Source organism: Oncorhynchus mykiss, chromosome 16 (assembly GCF_057628025.1).
Source record: "Oncorhynchus mykiss isolate SJ-2025 chromosome 16, ASM5762802v1, whole genome shotgun sequence".
Lineage (NCBI taxonomy): Eukaryota > Metazoa > Chordata > Actinopteri > Salmoniformes > Salmonidae > Oncorhynchus > Oncorhynchus mykiss.
Genome location: NC_143037.1, coordinates 39,429,935 through 39,451,435, shown reverse-complemented (window position 1 = coordinate 39,451,435; position 21,501 = coordinate 39,429,935). Strand labels below are relative to the sequence as shown.

The window sequence follows — 21,501 nt, the reverse complement described above, 5'->3', positions numbered from 1 at the left end:
TCTTCGTTGAGCGCCGCAAAGCAAGGGTGGCTGGTGTCAAAATTAGTCTTTGGTCATCAAAGCCTTGGGACCCAAATGCGCCAACTCCCCCTTGTGGTGGTCTGGAGCAATGAAGCCATCCCGCGGTGCAAGCTCACAACTTTTAAAGGAGTGTCTTCAGTCCCCGCTGTTCCGTACGGTGTGTGTTGAAATCTTATCCTGATGCGGAATAGATTGCAGCGTATTCATGGCTCTACCTTCGTAGTTCGGGCTTGGAGATTGTGAAGAGATGTCTTATGGGGAATGCATGGGTGTCCGAGCTGTGCGCTAGTAGTTTTAGAAAACAGACACCTCGGTACATTCAGCTTGTCAACACTTCTTACACAAACAAGTAGCGATGAAGTCAAGCTCTTCCCATTTGAGCCATGAGAGATTGACATGCATATCATTAAAGAACAAATGTCCATATTTGGATGGAAACCAAGCTAGTGAGAGGTATCAAGGAAAGTTGTAATTTCAGTTGAAAATTACCAACACTGCATCCAACCACAGCCCTGCTGGTTTCACTTTGGCAAACCACCATCTGCTATAACATTGAGTCATTTCATCCTACTGGACATTGGAAAGCTTGTTTCATTTCCCATTGTTTGTCCTAGATGGGAAATTGGTGTGCAACACTTATCACCCTCCGGTGGATGGTTCAGAGTTCCATGCTTACAAAAGGGTTGATTGATACATGTCAGATGACAAGCCTACGACATGGTGTTAAATGCAAATCAGATACAATTAAGGTAGCTCCAACGGTTAGGATTGTTTTATATAGAACACTTTATTTGACATGTTAGAACAAGACATTACACCCAAAGAATGTATCCAGAAGAAACATATAAATGACGCTCCTCAAAGAGGTCTTTGACATGTCGTTGACCTGTTGAGAGAGAACCTATTAGTTCAGTTATGGTCTGCCAGGGTCTGAAAAGCATAAAACAAGACCTACCTCTTTTCGGGTTGTCCTGATTCACACATTGTCCACTACAGGGGCCGCCAGACGGACTACTGGCATCACAGATGACCACATCACAATGGACAAAGACCTAGGAATCAAAGATTTGGTGTGTCAGATGTTATTTTTTTTTTTTAAAGGGATGATTGCCACTCAAACAAAATTAACCAATAAAGATTGTTGGGTGAACTTTGTTACCTGGCCACTCGGCTCAAGCGCATCCTCGGCGAAGGAAAACATATAGGCCTCAAAGCGTTTGACGTGAGGGGGGAAGTGGACCCTGGCGTCAGCTACCACCGGGTGGAAGACAACACGGTATGGATCCTCGGGGTTCTCACAGCTGCCAGTGGAGAGAGGGACTAAGTTAGGAACAAGAAAACGCTGCAAACCCCAACCGCCTTGTGTACGAAGTCTTGTGGTGGTGTCATGACTGCCCTGTGAGGATCAGATCAATTTACAGCAGAAGTGGGTTCTTTCTCCCCCTCCAGTATGAACTAAAGTCATGTTTTTGCCAACAGGCTTTCCCCAACAAAAATCACCTTTGTCTTGAAAAAACATATTTCATGTAAAGGCTCGAGACTTCCTACCTGTAGAGTGAGCACGTTTCTAGTAAAAATCACAAAATAAAAACCAATATGACATTCATTTTCTATAGCTAATCTGACCAGTCTTCTGCTAGAAATATTGTTCCAGTATTCACTTTTGAACGTGTTAGAGAAACACCCCTAGAAAATGTGCATAGTAAGTAGCCATGCCACGAGGAACATCAGAGCGGGTCAGACTGACAGAAGCGTCCCCGGCGGCCAGAGTGCATAAGAGGAACGGTAATAGAAATTAACATTAGACCAGAAAACCGTGAGGCGCAAGCTACACGTTCAGAACTTTCCTAAACTCACAAGTACCTAGAAAAATGAACATAAGTGGGACCATTCTGCTACTATATCCAAACCATCCTACTCATCACCCACTGAGGAATCAGTGACAGGGTTGATTAGCCCATCTTCCAGAACAATCCATCCTGTAGTTCTGTTCAAGACTAGTCATTGGAGCCACGGACAACCAACGACATTGTGACCTCATGTAGCCAATCAGAGAGAAGACAAGCCACCTACCTTTCCACAGCGGCATCCCTCAAATACATTCATGCTTTTACTCCAAGCTGGTGCCGGTTCGTGTGTTCAAAAACGTATCAACGATAAGTGTCCCTTACGGAACGGGGGGGGGAGAAACCTTGTAACAAGCCGTCATATTGTGTCACCTGTGTGTTTAGCCTGTGTTATTTAGTTAGCTAGTAATTCAATTAAACCAACTTGTATAGTACTGAATCATAAGGCTGGGGTTTCTGCAGCTGCAAGGAGGATACGATGTAATGGTTCATAAGTTCACTATCAATTTAATAGATTTCTACCGTCTAGAGTTTAAGTCGGGAGACGGTAACTTTAAAACCGCTTCCTCGGCACCCCAAATCCTAACATGATTCATTTAGAGTCGCTTAACAATTTAACAGTCCTCAGATAATTCAAGGTCACGACAGTGGTTTGTCATTTCTGATCTTTTGGCCCATCAGACCTGGATGAATCTGATTTAGTACGTTTTTATTTTATTTTAAAGAACAGAAATTGGGCTTTCCGTCAACAATATTTATTTATGTCTACTGCAATGGCTTGTTAAATGACGGATGTCAAACATGAATATTCAATTCCATTGACATGAGGTGAAACGTCCCTCTAAATGGTTCTTAAAATTCTAAATTATCCAGAATTTTAAGACTACAGGCGACCTGAATATTGATCAATTGACCGTGGTTTAACCAAAGTTGCCGAATAGACAGTCGGTATCAAGGCAATCATATTTTTCAACACAAGTACTTCATTTTAAACAAGAATTATGCAATGCGCCAGAGCAATTTGCATCTTTGGGAGGTTTATCCTTTACTGTTTAACTGCCCGATATTAGCAAAAAAGGAATTTGTGAAATCTGAAGATGTTACATTGAGACAAACGCCCACACCAGTACAAATCCACTTGAGCTGACAGACGATGGTCAGGATTTTGCACAGCAAGATAGTTGCAGCTGAAGTGACAAATCTGAACTACCCATTTTTTGCACAGCCATGTGAATGTTGTCTTTTCCTATGATCTACAAAACATTTTCAGCTTGTTTTTTTTTAAACTGCTATGACATTGCTGATTTAATAAACAGCTGTAAAGTTACTCCGTGTCCACATTGCCAAATTTAGGTTTTTGATACCATTTCATAAAAATGGTAAAATTGCGTGATTTGATAGTATTTGCAAACCGATCCCCCAAATGAATGGTTTTGACCAATAAAGTTGCTTCACTACACTGCTTGGTGTAACATGCATCCAGATACTGAAAAGGCACCCGCAAAATAAAGTGTCATTTGCAGCGTGCATAATCATGGTCAAAGTCATTGTAGCCCATTACAATGTAGGAAAAATAAGTCATCTTTCAATAGTAACCCAATTTAAATTCTTGAGATAAAAATTAGGCCAGCGTGTCCATCTGTAGCAAAGTGCTCACCCAAATCAAAAATGTAGTAACTTTTTTTAATATGAACATTAGCTAGCTAAATAAGGTTAGCAAGACGCTGCTACACTTGACCGTGGTATTTGTTCATGTTTAGAAACTCCCAATTAGCGCATTCCTCTAGGACAGGAAATTCCATTGAAAGTGGCATCAACTTCTGGGGATCCTGTCAACTGATCCTATTCAGTTTCAAACATCCATGCTGCACAGGCATCTGAACCATCCTTTAGGTTTAGTGCAATAACTGATTTAAACACAAGAGGTCACTTGTGCCTGAATTCAACCCAAACAACTATTCAGTCAGTGTTAAGAGCAGTTGTTTGAAACCAACCGGAAAAGCAAGCCAAGCTTGCCAGCCGCTCTTGATTTCCAGTCGACTGACCATCAGCTTGGCACAACACTGAACTGTAGCAAACCAAAAGGATAACATTGAGTAAAAAGGTGTAGGTAATGCCAACATTAACCTTTTCACACACACACAAGTTCCAAATATCTTAAACAGTCGCCCCAGTGGGAGTTGATTTTATGCACGTGGTCAGAATGCACTCACCGTTCCAACATGTGGACATTCAACCCGCGCTGACCTCAGTCCAAGGCGATTTTTCTATAGGCCGTTTCAACATCTAATTTTGCCTCATTCACAAAGGGCGCCCATTTCACTGTTGCAGACCATTTCGATTTGAGAATTTAATGAGCTGGACAAACTTTCCTTCAAAAGAAAGCCCAAGCACTTCCCCAGATCAAGTATACCGTCCTTGCACATGTATTGCCTTCCTTACAATTAACTGTGAACATGCGTGCATTCCTATCAAAGTCTTATTTTCTGTGTAACGTGTTGTCGTTTCTACTGTAGCGTACCGTAAGTATAATGTACTCAGCGTTTTATTAATGCATTCTGATTCTTGCCTAGATTGTAATGGACACGTGTGTAAAACACTTGAAGGTGGCACTGAATATGAGCTAATGCTAACGCCATACAATGCAGTCAGGTTCATGTACACGTATGTCAGACTTATGGTGATCGCAACTGGAGTACCCCATTGTCTTGAATGCACTGAAATCGTTAGTTGATTTGAACACGGCATCAGAGTGTAGACTATGGTACCTCAGGGTTGCCAGATCAGACCCCCCCCCCCCCCCCTTTCCAGGGGTATATAGCTTATATAGTCTTCCGCCATTTATTGTTGATAAATTCCCAGATCTTAGTAATATTTCCTGCATCATCCTCTTCACAATACCTTCCCCCAAGGACTTAACCCCCAATAATGGATTGTGCTATATCTTGCAACTCTGTTTAGCTTTCGTGCTACGGTTGTATTTGGGGAGGTGACAACAATTGGCTTTTGGAATAGTTACCTGTAAACTACTTGTCATGTGTACGCCGTAACAAGTACAAAGATTAGTCACATGCTGAAGTGGCCAAACTGAGTTAAGATCTCAGGCAACGGGCGCAGTGAACAGCATTCTAGGAGTTCTTGCTTGACAAACATGGATTCCATACTTTCTAAACTAGATTTACATGGCTCCCTTGTACCGCATCACTGTAAAACAAGTCAACCTGTTATTTAGACTAGATAACGTTAACATTTATGTTTTACAAGCAAAGGTGGAATAAAGTTGTGAAGACCTTTATTTCTCATCAGTACAAAACATTTCTTAGATGCTTTTCAGACAATGCGGTTTAGAGTCGTTTGATGCAGCATACATTGATGCAGTTCCAATGATACACTGCAGGGATTACTCAGCGATAACACGCGCCAGATTCTCTCATAAGTGTTAAATTGGGTGGAGATCTGGTGACAGACCGCACATGGCTCACATCGTTTTTAAGCATTGTGACCACTCGACCTATGGATGGGGGCATAGCCACGGTAGCCAAAGTAAATGGCCTGCCAAGCATGATAGGTTGCTAATTACTCAGGAACCACACCTGTGGAATAACACTTGTTTAGGCCCAAAAACAACATGTTACCCATTAATGATGAGATTCCACCGGGGTCGGGAGTCGCGGTCTTCGTTGAGGGTGGCCCAGCAGTGGTCAAGCACCAGCGCTACCTTGGGATCAGAGGACGTGGTCAGCGCCACCTCAAAGTGCAGAGGCTGTCTCAGGTACCTCACCACTGGATAGTCCTCCTCCTGGTGGAACGTGTTATACGAGGCGTCTGGAACACAGAACAAGACAACCGGGGGTCGTGTTCAGTGGGCACCATCTGAACTTGTCCATTAAGAAATGCTCGTTTATCATATCCTGTTGTGCCCCGATGAACACAAGCCATTTATAGCAAACACTACCCACCCCCCACCAGAGGCTTCTAACAAATTCCCAAATCAGCACCTCACCGTTACTCCATACCTGTAGATCTCAGAAAGCAAGAGAAATATCATTAGGCTTAGATTTTTGGGAATGGTTTTGTAAAGGAGACCTTCCAAGATACTTTTAGAGGCTAGGGGTCAAGTTGAAATTCTGAATTTGTGCACGCTTACCCTGAGCGAGTCTCATTCTGACCATTAGCCGACCCGTCCCAGTCGCGGCAAAAGGCTCGTTGTCACGCGGCCTGGTCAGGAAGGCCAATGTGCGAGTGATGTTGGCCACATAGTAGCAGGAAACCTTTAACCTAAAAATAGGGATGTGAGCAACTTCAATAGGGGAAACTTCAAGCAGTGGAGTGGACACTGGTAGTAGAGGCCCATTTTCCCTGTATACAAAGTATTGAGCAATTGGTGAAGAAAAAAAATGCCCTATAACAGCTACAATTGTAATGCGTAATGCACTTACTGATATTCCTCCTCTGAAGACGTCGTGGCATTCCGCTTCACCTCAAGTTCATCTGGCAAGGAGATTTCGTTCTCATACAGCATGACATTGTTGATAAACTATGTAGTAGAGGGGAATTGCTTATTACAGCCTGCAGAAGCAAACAGTCCGTAAATACACAGTACCCATCACCTCAGGGTAATAGTCATTGTACCTTCCTGGTGGTGCCACAGGAGTTCACAGTGAAGTGGAAGTAGGCGACGCGATCGTCACTGTAGGTGGGACCACAGGCGGGGTCGCTCAGGGTCAGCTGACCGGGGTTCAGACCGGGAGCAGACTCCACCTTCACCGCCAGCGCAGTCATCGTTCCGTTAGAGAAACACTCTTGGAGGTAGGGGAGCAAAAGACAGGTAGCCATCAGACCTGGGTTCTGCATTTGTTACACTTATTGAGCTTGCCGAGCACAGTAGAACCAATGGAATAGCACCAAAAGTGCAAACCATGCCCATCTGGCACTACTATTAGACTCACAGTATTTGCAAGGAACCCAGGTTTGGTAACCATGTTAAACGACTATTTATCAGAAGTAATTGTTTGAGAACCAACCAGTCAGCGTTTTGAGGAAGCTGCAAGCCAGGGAAAAGTATTTGATGGTCATGTTGTTGTAAGGATTCAACAGAGCCACATCCAGTCTGCTCCTGACAGAGGACGAGTGAACTGACTGGGAACCAATGGGAGAGTTCATTAGTCCAATATTGTATGCATGTACACAGGGTAAGGAAAGCGAGGCTAGCTGCAGCAATTTAGGTTAACATGTTTTGGGAGAGAGTCGTACCTCAAACACTGCGTCCGGCGAAGAGAAGGGCAACGTGATGTGAAGTCTGTGTCGCCCTCTGTTAAATACTGTTGAGCAAACTCATGGTTAAGCAGCCGCTTGCCAACCAAGACCACAAAAAAGGGCTCTTGGTTCCTGTAGTCCACAGTGATGTGGAAGTTCTCCTGATCACAGTTGCCAGTGACTGAAGGTGGCACTACAAGGACAAACAGGGTTGTGTTCAATTATTAAGCACAAAAAACAAGGTACTACTTGAACTTGTCAAGACGAAACCCTTGTTTAGATTGCAAAATGTTTTGCTACGGTGGGACTGAATAAAAACGATCCTGGCAAATCAGGAACAGGACAACTGGGTCCAACTACTCTAAAGCTTAACATTTTCTTTGTAGAGAGACCGCATAGAAAAACCCTACAGTATGGCTAGTTGGGCTTTCACTGCCAATTTCCTTTCAGGGCAATCATTAACGAGAGGAAATCATTCAATAGTAGTTTGGAGTAGTCCAGAGACATACCAATGTCCAGCAGTACAGCGTCCACAACGGCAGAGTGAGAGAAAGGCGCGTACTCTGGAAAGATGACCAGGCCGTAGATCAGCTGAAGAGTGAAGGTTGTGACACCTTGTTCCGCCCTTCTCTGTAGTGAAGTTAAAAGCATTGGTCAATTGGGCAGCATTATTGTTGTAACAGAACGCTAGTCAACATCAACTGACAACTAAGTACACATGGGTACTATTAAAACAAACTATTTACTTAAAGTAACGTTGCCCTCATTCCTCTACATCAAATGCACACAACTGCCAAAATAATGGAAACACTTGAGTAAATGAGGGATACAAAATACATCTGTGCCATTTATATTTTGTTGGTGGCCCACTTATTAGGGCATGTACAAATCACTGCGTGTGGCTTTGCATTTAACAGAAACACACCTCCTTAAAGACCACCGGGTCTGAGAAGGGCACCTCCAGCCTGAAGGTCTTCAAGGTGTTGTCCGGGGATCTCTGCTCCCGAACATTGAAACCCCTGGCGTTGCACTCTGCAACAGTTAGCACCATGGTGGGAAAGGTGATGTTCAGCAGCTCCACATCAAGGTTGAAGGTCCCCAACTCAAGCACAAACACTGCCTGCTCAGGAACTGTGTCTAAGGGAGTGTCTGTTCATTGGCAAACAAAGGAAAACATTTTGAAATGCGGTACAATGGAAGTTGAAAATTGACATTTGTTATTGGGTAAGTCCAGGTATTGCCTCCCCGTTTCAGTACATTTCCTTCTGTTTTGTGCCTAATGAACAACCCAGGCATCCCAAATTACCATAGGCACTATTCAACTAAACCAGACTCACAGTTGCGAACTTGTGGAGGCCTGGCCATCAGAGGTGTTGTGATAGGGAAGAGGACTTTATAGCTGGTGTCCTCGTGTGCGACCTCCTCGATCCACAGCAACTCAAGCATGGGCTCAATGGTGTAAGTGACAAAGTACTGGTCATCCTGAATATGGCTCTGTAAGGGAGACGAGGGATGCAGTCAGGCTGTAATACACAATTGGAGTGCAAAAAAAGGTAAATGTTCCTTATAAGCCAGAATGTTAAATACAATTATTCTACCGCTTGTCTTTTTGCCGCTCGTAATTTAAGACAAAATATCCAAAGGAAAGTATTGGTTACCAGACTTGAGAGCTGGTAGGTGTATGGTTGGCAACTTGCATTTCCGGCGGTGCGCATTTTCAGAGCAACTGACACGTAAAGTAAACACTTGCACAATATGTAAACAGCAGCCGAGTGTTCCTTGCATTCAGTTGAGTGGCAAAGCTACCGGCTACCTAAAAAGTCAGGTAAACAATACTTTAGTGTGGATATTTGGTCTCAAATTTCAAGCGGCTAAAGGACAAACTGCAAAGACAAGCGGTAGAGTATGTTTAAATGTAATTTTATGCAAAATTCACACAATTCTGCAATCCATTGTATATTAGCCTGATTAAGCAGACAATTGCTCAATAAGAAACATTTTACACAAGACAACCTTTCTAGGAGTTTACCCATGAGAGATGGCAAAGGGTTACTGCAAAGCACTGACAACTGCTGTAGTAAAAAGGGCTCTACAAATAAGACAGAAATTAAACAGGAACATTTTACTAATCCAATGCTGACCTTGAAATAGCCGCCAACCGCCCCCACCGGAATTTCAACAATAATATGAGCCTCTGTGACTAAAACAGAGTAGTTTCTGGCAGCCATTTCCTCAGTGTCCAGCCTCTTAGCGTCAATTCCCATGTACACCTCCAACATGGTGAAGGCATCAGAGGAGAAAAGTGGGTCTATGTGCTTGGGCATGTACCAGGTGATCACTTCTGGAGTAAAGGCCACTGCCTCTGCAGTGAAACAAGAAGCCAAGGGCACATCAAAACAGAACATTTTCCCAACTGAACACTACATGAAAGTCTTGTCTGGAGCCAATTAAGAACTGGGCTTATAGGATCTTAAATTATTTCACACTCAACCTGGTGTTGGACAAACAGCTGTGGCATCTACTCGAGTAACCAGCCACTTCTGCTCAAAGAAGGTTGAGGTTGAGAGCACCCGCATCGGAACCCCAGCTACCTGTTCAGGGGGCAACCACATCAGGGCCATGTTCAGTAGGGCACACCGTATTAACAATATGTTGCAGAGTTCAGGTAGGGCCACCGTTTCCAAATGTTTGCTCTACTGAACATGACCCAGTTCATGGAGGTCAGCTTACATTCTGGAGGTATGTCTCTTCTGCATTATGAGGGCTTCTTAACACCAGCCGTGTGGGAGTGTTGGCTATTGCATAGCCCTTTCTTTGGACCTCATCCACATTCATGACATTCTTGCTAGGACTAAAGACGACTGCTGTCATTTTGTATCCTGAAGCAACAGCCTGTCTCAGGAAATGGAAACATGAATTAAACAAAATTGTCAACAAACGCACATTGTTTAGCGCCATCCTGTCATGTTGTAGTGAAATTACAGAAACTGAAATATGGCTACCTCAGCTCCTCTACGGAAGTTGCCGCTCTTTGCTTTCGGGCCCCCAGTGGTCTGTTCGGGGACGGTTTGGATGTCTGGAAGAGTCCTTCTGACAGACACCTAGAGAAGGCCATTATTCCCTATGCATTTTCTCCCTCCCATACAATAGGAAATCAAGGGCCAGTTCTCAATCTGTCCACTCCCCTCCTTAAATGCATTGAGAATAGGCCAAAATTCCTCACCTCTAAAGTTCTCCTATGTGCATTTTGAAGAGGCGAGTGGAATTGAGAGTCAAGACCTCTAGGTTGTGTTGCAGAAGAAGTGAAAACACTGGACAGTTGTAGCTCTAAGACAGATCATTTATACAGGCAGTATGACAAGCGCGACTGTAAACATGTCCATTGGGGCATGCTCTGCTCACTTGCCTCCATGTAGTTGCGGTCACACAGAATCTCTCGGGAGGTCCAGGGGGTGTAGCTACAAGTTTTTCCCACTCTATACACAGGGTCTTCAGTCATGTGGTTTCCTGGCAGCCTGAACTGCATGACCAAGCTGAACATCTTATCATCCTAAAATGAAGGGGGAAGAGAAAAAAAAGCCTTCACTATATTGCAAAAAACAAAATTCAGGTGACATTCATGCAAGTTATAGACTGTGGCAAAATTGGCTATATGAATGCAGCTGCCACTGTATTGAAGCCACACTACAGGAGAAGAGCTCAATAGTTCACATCACTGCAGTCTGTATCAGAAAGTTGGCTGGCCCTCTGAAAGCCCTCCATAAACTTCTGCTGTACCTTACGTCATCGTTAACTTAGAGGTAAGAGATACCAGACCCAGGGGTGGCTAACAATGGAGATCCTTTTGATATCCACAGAGTTAAGTCAAACTGCGTCGATGTTTCTGGAACCGTACTTCTAATAACCTCCATGCGCTAAATTGTATGTATTAGCACCTCTACAGCAACAACTCAGGCTTATTGAGGACCTTTTTACTGAAGAATGTGTTTAATTATTTCCATCTAGTGATGCAAATATTGACTTGTATCTTTGTATACAGGGCTCATCTGCAAAAGAGCCTGGTCTCAGCATGACTCCATGTCAAAGGTAAATAAAATTACATTGCTACAGTATGAGTTGCAAATGCAGTGACACTGAAAGGCAAACTGTCCATTTGAAGTACAAGCAAACACTACAGTTACTAGGGTTACCATGTTTTGGGAAAAGCAGTTTTGAAGAGAAGCAAAAAACATGGCATTCCCCATGGGGTCAAATTTAAAGCTGAATCCACACTGAGTAGCAAGGCCAGGCGTCAGGTTTATGATTTGTGTGTCATCTGGAAGGGATGGAGATGGTGTGAACACAATAGTTGACAAGCAATATCAAGCCATGAATTATGAAAGGAGAGAAAGAGAATCATAAAGAGGCAAACTCACTGAAGACAGCATCAACCTCTTCAAAAAGAGGAGCGACACTCAAACGAATAACGTTACCAAGGCATTCAGCGTTGAGGTCATCTGGAATAGGAAAGGTTAGTTAAAAATAAAATATTGTCAAACGCTTAGTGCTTAAATTTGCAGGGTGCAAAATGCATACTTATAGAATGTGGCTGTTGTGCTTGTATGCCCACAGCTGCCATCAATAGGCAAAACAACCTGTAAGGGATTTGACAAATTATGATTGATTAAAAGGAGGAAGAACACAACTCAAATGTTTGCGTCGCATAAGACTCTCCTAGGCCTGCTACTACTTACCCTGAGCTAAGGAAAATAATCATTGTGGAACAGATTTGTTCCGATAAAATACACAGCTACAGAACCTGATATTTGACCCAAAGTGTGCAGCCTACAGCCCAGGGGTATGCAACTTCTACCCTATGACAAAGGCTTCCCACACTCAGTCACCTGAACCCCAAAGGGCTGCACATTTTCTTTTTATTCCCCTAGCCCTACAAAGCTGATTCAAATAATCATCCAGCTTTGTTAATCTGAATCAGCTGTGTAGTGTTAGGACAAAACCCTAAATGTAAGGCTACTGTTCAATTTTAGAAGGGTGCTCCGCCCTCACCGCTTTTATCCATTCATGTCAGGGGCCATGGACCGGTGCGTCTCGGCTCAGGTTAATAGAACTCCCTCATTAGCAGCACAACAGCCTTTCACAGGTGAAACGCATAATTACCCAACCGTCTACAATTGTAGCCCAGACAGAGAGAAAGATATTGGCCTCTAATGGCCAAAATGCTGCATTTGCATGCACTTTCACAATTTGAATGTAATCAACTGGGTGGGACTACCAACTTCATTGGCTGAGCCCTACTGGTGACCCTGTTGAAGTCATGTCCCATCAGGTCATCAGAAGGGCTCAGACAATTGTGAAGAAGAAATGTTACTACTTTAATATGAAGATAGCCTCAATGGCGCTGCCCATGCTGTCACAGACACTATATTGGCACAGATGCATAGATGAGTCTTTTATCTTCTTATGGCTGGGGGCAGTATTGAGTAGCTTGGCTGAATAAGTTGTCCAAAGGTGCCCAGAGTAAACTGCCTGCTACTCAGTCCCAGAAGCTAAGATATGCACACTCTGAAGTTTCTAAAACCGTTTGAATGATGTCTGTGAGTATAACAGAACACATATGGCAGGCAAAAACCTGAGAAAAAAATCCAACCAGGAAGTGGGAAATCTGAGGTTGGTCATTTTTCAACTGATTCCCTATTGAAGACACAGTGGGATATTGGTCATGTTGCACTTCCTAGATGTCAACAGGCTTCCACTAGATGTCAACAGTCTTTAGAACCTTGTTTGATGCTTCTACTGTGAGGTGAGGGCGAATGAGAGGGGAATGAGTCAGAAGTCTGGCAGAATGCCTTGAGCTCGTGACGCTCGTTCACATGAGAGCGAGCTCTGTTCCATCGCAATTCTACAGACAAAGGAATTCTCCGGTTGGAACATTATTGAAGATTTATTTGAACAACATCCTAAAGATTGATTCTATACATCGTTTGACATGTTTCTACGGACTGTAACGGAACTTTTTGACATTTCGTCTGCTCCTAATGAACACACTTCGTGAGATTGGATTTGTTTACAAAACTCGCTAACAAAAGTAGCTATTTGGACATAAATGATGGACATTATCGAACAAAACAAACATTTATTGTGGAACTGGGATTCCTGGGAGTGCATTCTGATGAAGATCATCAAAGGTAAGTGAATATTTATCATGTTATTTCTGACTTCTGTTCACTGCACAATATGGTGGATATCTTTTTGGCTTGTTTGGGCTCTGAGCGCCGTACTCAGATTATTGCATGGTTTGTTTTTTCCGTAAAGATTTTTTTTTTTTTTGAAATCTGACACAGCGGTTGCATGAAGCAGAAGTATATCTTTAATTCTGTGCATAACAATTTTATTTTCATCAACATTTAGTATAAGTATTTCTGTAAATTGATGTGGCTCTCTGCAAAATCACCGGATGTTTTTGGAACTACTGAACATAACGCTCCAACGTATACTGAGATTCTTTTGACATAAATATTAACTTTATCGAACAAAACATGCATGTATTGTGTAACATGAAGTCCTACGAGTGTCATCTGATGAAGAACATCAAAGGTTAGTGATTCATTTTATCTCTATTTCTGATTTTTTGTGACTCTCTTCTCTTTGGCTGGAAAAATGACTGTTTTTTTCTGTGACTTGGCTCTGACCTAACATAATCGTTAGTGATGCTTTCGCCGTAAAGCCTATTTGAAATCGGGCACTGTGGTGGGATTAACAAGAAGTGTATCTTTAAAATGGTGTGAAATACTTGTATGTCTGAGGAATTTTAATTATGAGATTTCTGTTCTTTGGAATTTGGCGCCCTGCACTTTCACTGGCTGTTGTCATATCGATCAGCCCTAAGAAGATTTATCTATCTCTATGAGGCAAGACAATTGTCATTCAGGATTAAAAGGTGACTGCACTTCCTGATTTGGCCTTAGCTGTGTTCGAATACTCGCACTAACTGTACTGTTTGTGACATGAATTGAGTATTTAGTATGCTTATTGGTCATAGTATACCTGTAGAAATATATCATAGTATACCTGTATACCTCTGGCCCTTCTTTGGACACTGTGTTAACTAACCTCCAGATGAGCTTCAATGCTATACAACTCTCCTTCCGTGGCCTCCAACTGCTCTTATATGCAAGTAAAACTAAATGCATGCTCTTCAACCGATCGCTGCCCGCACCTGTCCGCCTGTCCAGCATCACTACTCTGGACGGTTCTGACTTGGAATATGTGGACTACAAATACCTAAGTGTCTGGTTAGACTGTAAACTCTCCTTCCAGACTCACATTAAGCATCTCCAATCCAAAAGCCCCATTTACTACCCACCACTGCAACCTATACGCTCTCGTTGGCTGGCCCTCGCTTCATACTCGTCGCCAAACCCACTGGCTCCAGGTCATCTACAAGTCTCTGCTAAGTAAAGCCCCGCCTTATGTCAGCTCACTGGTCACCATAGCAGCACCCACCCAGAGCACACGCTCCAACAGGTAAATCTCACTGGTCACCCCCAAAGCCAATTTTTCCTTTTGCAGCCTTTACTTCCAGTTCTCTGCTGCCAATGACTGGAACGAACTGCAAAAATCACTGAAGCTGGAGACTCAGATCTCCCTCACTAAGCTTTAAGCACCAGCTGTCAGGGCAGCTCACTGATCACTGCACCTGTACACAGCCCATCTGTACACAGCCCATCCAACTACCTCATCCCCTTGCTGTATTTATTTATTTATCTTGCTCCTTTGCGCCCCAGTATCTCTACTTGCACATTCATCTTCTGCACATCTATCATTCTAGTGTTTAATTGCTATATTGTAATTACTTCGCCACCATGGCCTATTTATTGCCTTATCTCCCTTATCCTTTCCTTATTTGCACACACTGTATATAGACTTTTTCTACTGTATTATTGACTGTATGTTTGTTTATTCCATCTGTAACTCTGTGTTGTTGTATGTGTCGAACTGCTTTGCTTTATCTTGGCCAGGTTGCAGTTGTAAATGAGAGCTTGTTCTCAACTAGCCTAACTGGTTAAATGAAGGTGAAATAAAATAGAAATAAAAAAATACTATGGATATATTTAGTATGCCAAATGTTCCAGGATGTCGTACTAAATTCGCCAAAATATGAGGAATACACGAAGAGGACACTATTTCCGTACTTTAGGGCCAATAATGCAATTCTTCAGAAAATGGGCGTGGCTTCACATCGTTTCCAGATTTGTTGAAAATGGCAGGAAATATGCAGTCGAAGTACAACGAGAGCGGATACAAATTCATTGCTTTAACTAATTATGACAAATATTAAGAAAATGTTGAGCAATGTAATAAAGTAATTACTTTTTAAATAAGTTAACTTACACGTTATATTGGCTAACAATTTGTTAGCTACACTGGTCTTACGAACCACATAGCTTTATCAGTACAGCAGTATGTACCGGTATGTTGTTAGCTAGATACCTAACGTTAGCTGGCTACTTATAGATCAAACTTGACAAAATAATAACTATAGGCTATCTAACTAACTACCCAATGTTTGACGTGATTATTCCCGTCATTCTGAGCTTAGCTAAATGGTATAGTCATTGTGCGTTCTCAATGGACATTCGGGTGCTTTCGTAAATTCGCTCTGGCTGTCTACTCTGCTCTGAATTTACAAACAGACAATCTGACAACGCTCTGAATTCATGTGCGCATTCTGGAACTCCTGATTGAATTTAAGAACACACCTGAAGTCATATAATGTCTAACCAGTAATTTGTTATGCTAGATAGCTAGCAAGAGGTTGCATAGCAACAGCATCAGCTTCCGGTAGACAGGTGAAAAGCTAGTACGCGCAATTGAAAGCATACTGTTCGTTTACAGTATACTAAAATGAACTAATAATATATAGTATGCAGTATATACTCATTAAGTATGTAGTATACAGTATGTTAGTATGGGTATTCGAGCACAGCTCTTGTGTTTCATCAATGCTCATTAAGAAATGCTAGCGGCTATGACTGAAGGCAAACAAGAATTGTCTTGGGGGTGTGGTTTGATGTGGGTGTTTCTTGGATGTGTTTTTACCATTCAATTGCAATAAACAAGTGCAGTAGTGAATACGTAAGGTTAGCCAGCTTTGCTGTAGAAAACAAAGTTTTGAAGTTGAGGACTTCTCCCGATGAGCATTGACACCAGAGCACGCTCATTTGGGCTACAGTTTGAATCACAACGTACCAGATGAGTGCGGAATCTGACATTGAATTATTATTATTAAAAAAATGTTGTGTTCGATCAAAACATTCGGTTTCGGAAGTGAATGTAGTGGTGCGTTTGGTTGGTGGATCTGCACATCTGTACTGAGGTAGGCTGTGCAGGTAGCCCAGATGAGAGTACGTCTGAGATGGATGAAGGTGAAAGGATCAGTGATGAGTCTACCTACAAGACTGTACACATTTTTTGGTGGAAAATGTTCGGAAAAGGAGACATGGGTGGATTTGCCACAGATGGGGACATAGATGGAAGGGGAGAATCTAGAAGAACAAACAGGCAGGGAGAAGAGGTACAGGAGAACAAAGTAGTAGTATTTTTTTTATCTGAGACAACCAGTAAAATGTTACATCTGATAACGTTGTCAGATGTACAGTGGTTCTTACTTTTGAAAGTTTTGAGCTTATGGAGCCACCGTTTGTGGTAGATGGTGGCAGATTGTGGTAAATTGCGTCTTGGCTGACACTTAAATAACGTGCCATAGAATTATGCGGAACCACGCAAGATGTGCTGCAGGATGCCGCAACATTTAAGCTTATAGGGTTCCAAAAAAGGACCGCAAAAACATACGAAATACGTTGTTCCAACCTGTAAACGAACAGTATGCTTTCAGTCGCGTGTACTAGCTCTTCACCTGTCAACCGGAAGTTGATGCTGTTGCTATGCAACCTCTTGCTAGATAGTTAGCATAACAAATTACTAGTTAGACATTTTACGACTTCAGGTGTATTCATCAATTCAATCTGGAGAACCAGATGGGCATGGTTTGCACATTTGGTGCTATTCCATTGGTTCTACTGTGCTCGGCAAGCTCAATTAAGTGTAACAAATACAGAACCCAGGTCTGATGGCTACCTGTCTATTGCTCCCCCACCTCCAATAGTGTTTCTCTAATGGAACGATGACTGCGCTGGCGGTGAAGGTGGAGTCTGCTCCCGTTCTGAACCCCGGTCAGCTGACCCTGAGCGATCCCGCCTGTGGTCCCACCTACAGTGACGATCGCTTACCTACTTCCACTTCACTGTGAACTCCTGTGGCACCACCAGGAAGGTAAAATGACTATTACCCTGAGGTGATGGGTACTGTGTATTTATGGACTGTTTGCTTCTGTAGGCCGTAATAAGCAATTCCCCTCTACTACATAGTTTATCAACAATTCATGCTGTATGAGAACGAAATCTCATTGAAGTCTTCAGAGGAGGAATATCAGTAAATGCATTACGCATCACAATTGTAGCTATTAGCTCTTTTTCCTTCACCAATTGCTCAATACTTTGTATACAGGGAAAGTGTGCCTCTACTACCACTGTGTCCACTCCACTGCTTGAAGTTCCCCTATTGAAGTTGCATATTTCCCCTATTGAAGTTGCATACTCTTTTAAGGTTAAAGGTTTCCTGCTACTATGTGGTCAACATCACTCGCACATTGGCCTTCCTGACCAGGCTGCGTGACAACGAGCCTTTTGCAGAGACTGGGACTGGTCGACTAATGGTCAGAATGAGACTCGCTCAGGGTAAGCGTGTACAAATTCAGAATTTCAACTTTCAACCATTCCCAAAAATGTAAGCCTTGTGATATATTACTCTTGCGTTCTGAGATCTACAGGTATGGCTATGTAGTAACGGTGAGGAGCTGATTTGGGAATTTGTCAGAAGCCTCTGGTGGGCGGGGGGGGGGTAGTGTTGGCAGTGTTGGCTATAAATGGCTTGTGTTCATCGGGGCACAACAGGATATTATAAACAAGCTTTTCTTAATGGACAAGTTCAGATGGTGCCCACTGAACACGACCCCCGGTTGTCTTGTTCTGTGTTCCAGACGCCTCGTATAACACGTTCCACCAGGAGGAGGACTATCCAGTGGTGAGGTACCTGAGACAGCCTCTGCACTTTGAGGTGGAGCTGACCAGGTCCTCTGACCCCAAGGTAGCGCTGGTGCTTGACCACTGCTGGGCCACCCTCAACGAGGACCGCGGCTCCCGACCCCGTTGGAATCTCATCATTAATGGGTAACTTGTTGTTTTAGGGCCTAAACAAGTGTTATTCCACAGGTGTGGTTCCTGAGTAATTAGCAACCTATCATACTTGGCAGGCCATTTATTTTGGCTACCGTGGCTATGCCCCCATCCATAGGTCATGAGTGGTCACAATGGTTTGAGCTTAAAAAAAGATGTGAGCCATGTGCGGTCTGTCACCAGATCTACACCCAATTTAACACTTATGGGAGATTCTGATCACATGCTTGTTATCACTGAGTGGTCCCTGCAGCGTACCATTGGAACATGTAAATCTAGTTTAGAAAATATAAAATAACTCCCTAATCCCAGAATGCCATTCACTGCGCCCGTTTCCTGAGGTCTTAACTTAGTTTGGCCACTTCAGCATGTGGCAAATCTTTGTACTTGTTACGGCGTACACATGACAAGTAGTTTACAGTTAACTAATCAAAAATCCAATACAACCGTAGCACGAAAGCTAAACAGAGTTGCAAGATATAGGTCAATCCATTTTGGGAGGTGAAGTCCTTGGGGGAAGGTATTATGGAGAGGATGATGCAGGAAATATTACTAAGATGGGCGATTTATGAACAATAAATGGTAGGGCAGACAGTTTTTCTAAGCTAAATACCCCTGGAAAGGGGGTCTGATCTGGCAACCCTGAGGTACCATAGTTTACACTCTGATGCTGTGTTCAAATCAGCTAACGACTTCAGTGCATTCAAGACAATTGGGGTACTCCAGTTGAGATCACCATAAGTCTGACATACGCGTATGTGATAACCTGACTGCATTGTATGGCGTTAGCATTAGCTCATGTTCAGTACCACCTTCAAAGTGTTTTAAACATGTGTCCATTACAATCTAGGCAAGAATCAGAACGAATTAATAAAGCGCTAAGTACATTATACTTACGGTACGCTACAGTAGAAACGACAACACGTTACACAGAAAATAAGGTACTTTGATAGGAATGCACGCATGTTCACAGTTAATTGTAAGGAAGACACTAAATGTGCAAGGACTGTATACTTGATCTGGGGAAGTGCTTGGGCTTTCTTTTGAAGGAAAGTTTGTCCGGCTCATTAAATTCTCAAATCGAAATGGTCTGCAACAGTAAAATGGGCTACTTTTGTGAATGAATTGAGGCAAAATTTGAAGTTGAAACGGCCTATAGAAAAATTGCAGGTAATGTGCCTTGGACTGAGGTCAGCGCGGGTTAACTGTCCACATTTTGGAACAGTGAGTGCATTCTGAGATCACGCGCATAAAATCAATTCCCACTGGGGCAACTGTTGAAGATATTTGGAACTCGCGTGTGAAAAGGTTAATGTTGCCGTTACCTACACCTTTTTACTCAATGTTATCCTTTTAGTTTGCTACAGTTCAGTGTTGTGACAAACTGATGGTCAGTCGAATGGAAATCAAGAGCGGCTGGCAAGCTTGGCTTGCCTTTCCGATTGGTTTCAAACAACTGCTCTTAACACTGACTGAATAGTTGTTGGGTTTGGGTTGAATACAGGCACAAGTGACCTCTTGTGTTTAAATTAGTTATTGCACTAAACCTAAAGGATGGTTCAGATGCCTGTGCAGCATGGATGTTTGAAACTGAATAGGATCAGTTGACAGGATCCCCAGAAGTTGATGCCACTTTCAATGGAATTTCCTGTCCTAGAGGAATGCGCTAATTGGGAGTTGCTAAACATGAACAAATCAAGTCAAGTGTAGCAGCATCTTGCTAACTTTATTTAGCTGGCTAATGTTCATGTACAATCCCTTCAATGTTTTGCCTGATCTCCCCCCCCCCCCCCCCCCAAAAAAAAACAATCCCCCTATTCTCCGTTAACATTTCCCGGTCGACCGTTTGTCTCTGCTTCTGCAGGTTTTCGCTCTCAAAAGTACACATTTTTAATAGCAATATAACACGATTGGATGTTCTATGTCCACGACAACGTTTAAAACCCTAGCAGGGAACCACTTTTGAGGTCTGGGAAAAACAGAAGACATGTCGATTTTGGGGTGTAGTTACCCTTTTTTAGGCAAGTGTGCACCAGGAAGAGACCTTTGTTTGGTTAAGCGGTGTTGCTGTAGCGCATGTGATTGCGGAGTTTGCAAAACAAATGGCCACTGGATTGATGCAAATAATCATGATATAATTCTGCCAGGCTGGCAAAGGCCACTTTGCAGTTAACATTTGATTGAGAAGGTTTTTATGGGAAGCCTTTCCTTCTCTACCACAAGAAGGTTATCATTAGCCTCATCGCTAACGGCTACACAAAGTGTAGACATGCGCTCGCTCTGCACGCATGCGCACAGAAACTGGGCAGTCCTGTGCAGTTTCTGAAAGTTGCGTGGAAATACGAATCGCTGATGCATTTTGTTCATGTCTTATGATTCACTTGGGCAAATGAATGGATTTTCTAAGAAGTTGAAGGCATTGAGTTGATTTCCTCCTTAGTTCAAAGCATTTTTGAATATTGTTGAATTTCGGTTTAATACCTGTATTTCGTGATTCCGTTTGGGCGCACCGTATTTTATAGGGCCCTAGTCCATGAAGTTGTCATAAGTATGAACCTAGGATATGCCCTTTTTCCCCCCACAAGAGTGAAATATATGGGCTGGAAATGTAAGCTAGGTTTGAGCTTTTTCAGTGTGTGTCACAAGGTGGACATTTCTCTGTCCCCCTAAGAGTAAGCGACACGTTGACTTTATATAGTGTACCAAGAGAATGCCTTTCGCTTATGGCCATACCAGCCTGAATACGCCTGATCTCGTCTGATCTCGGAAGCTACGCAGGGTCGGGCCTGGTTAGTACTTGGATGGGAGACCGCCTGGGAATACCGGGTGCTGTAAGCGTTTTGCTCCAGCAGAGGGTTCTCTTGTGTCATGCGTGGAGCAACTCCCTTTTATTTATCACCCTAATAATGTTGTGTCTTTTTAATGGACTGCAGTTTGTTAGTGCTTCCCTGCCATGCCCTGATCAAATCAAATAATGGACAGTGCGTTTCCCTCAAAATCTCGGCAGTGCATTCAGCATTTGTTTTTAGGCTAGGAGACTGTCAATGTCTGTAGTCCATTAGGGTCCTGTAAAATCCCTTCAA

At 43.0% G+C, this 21,501-nt stretch overlaps 1 protein-coding gene and 2 pseudogenes across 2 annotated transcripts; 2 read left to right on the top strand and 1 right to left on the bottom strand.

Moving 5' to 3' along the window:
* Nucleotides 1-789: 789 nt before the first annotated feature.
* LOC110491050 (uncharacterized) lies at nt 790-12,037 on the bottom strand (annotated as a pseudogene). The gene is made up of 21 exons (XR_016487048.1): nt 11,858-12,037; nt 11,700-11,758; nt 11,540-11,620; nt 11,315-11,439; nt 10,531-10,674; nt 10,127-10,225; nt 9,855-10,016; nt 9,616-9,715; nt 9,266-9,486; nt 8,462-8,618; nt 8,050-8,273; nt 7,634-7,754; nt 7,122-7,317; nt 6,893-7,007; nt 6,501-6,670; nt 6,308-6,405; nt 6,016-6,146; nt 5,504-5,693; nt 1,181-1,322; nt 977-1,073; nt 790-907 (listed from the first exon to the last, which is right to left on the bottom strand). The product of XR_016487048.1 is annotated as an uncharacterized LOC110491050 (transcript).
* A 5,270-nt stretch (nt 12,038-17,307) lies between these two features.
* LOC118939459 (zona pellucida sperm-binding protein 4-like) lies at nt 17,308-18,764 on the top strand. Its single transcript, XM_090201600.1, has 3 exons — nt 17,308-17,429; nt 17,790-17,920; nt 18,223-18,764. The coding sequence occupies exons 1-3, from the start codon at nt 17,308-17,310 to the stop codon at nt 18,414-18,416; spliced, it is 447 nt and encodes a 148-aa protein (XP_090057726.1). The 3' UTR covers nt 18,417-18,764.
* A 2,373-nt stretch (nt 18,765-21,137) lies between these two features.
* LOC118939599 (5S ribosomal RNA) lies at nt 21,138-21,256 on the top strand (annotated as a pseudogene).
* The last annotated feature ends 245 nt before the right edge of the window (nt 21,257-21,501 follow it).

What these genes read in the sequence shown, in the direction of transcription:
- LOC118939459 (XM_090201600.1), top strand. Translation starts at nt 17,308, where the DNA reads ATGACTGCGCTGGCGGTGAAGGTGGAGTCTGCTCCCGTTCTGAACCCC. An exon ending in TTACCTACTTCCACTTCACT is followed by an intron (nt 17,430 to 17,789) that starts GTGAACTCCTGT and finishes TACTCTTTTAAG; the next exon opens with GTTAAAGGTTTCCTGCTACT. An exon ending in CAGAATGAGACTCGCTCAGG is followed by an intron (nt 17,921 to 18,222) that starts GTAAGCGTGTAC and finishes TCTGTGTTCCAG; the next exon opens with ACGCCTCGTATAACACGTTC.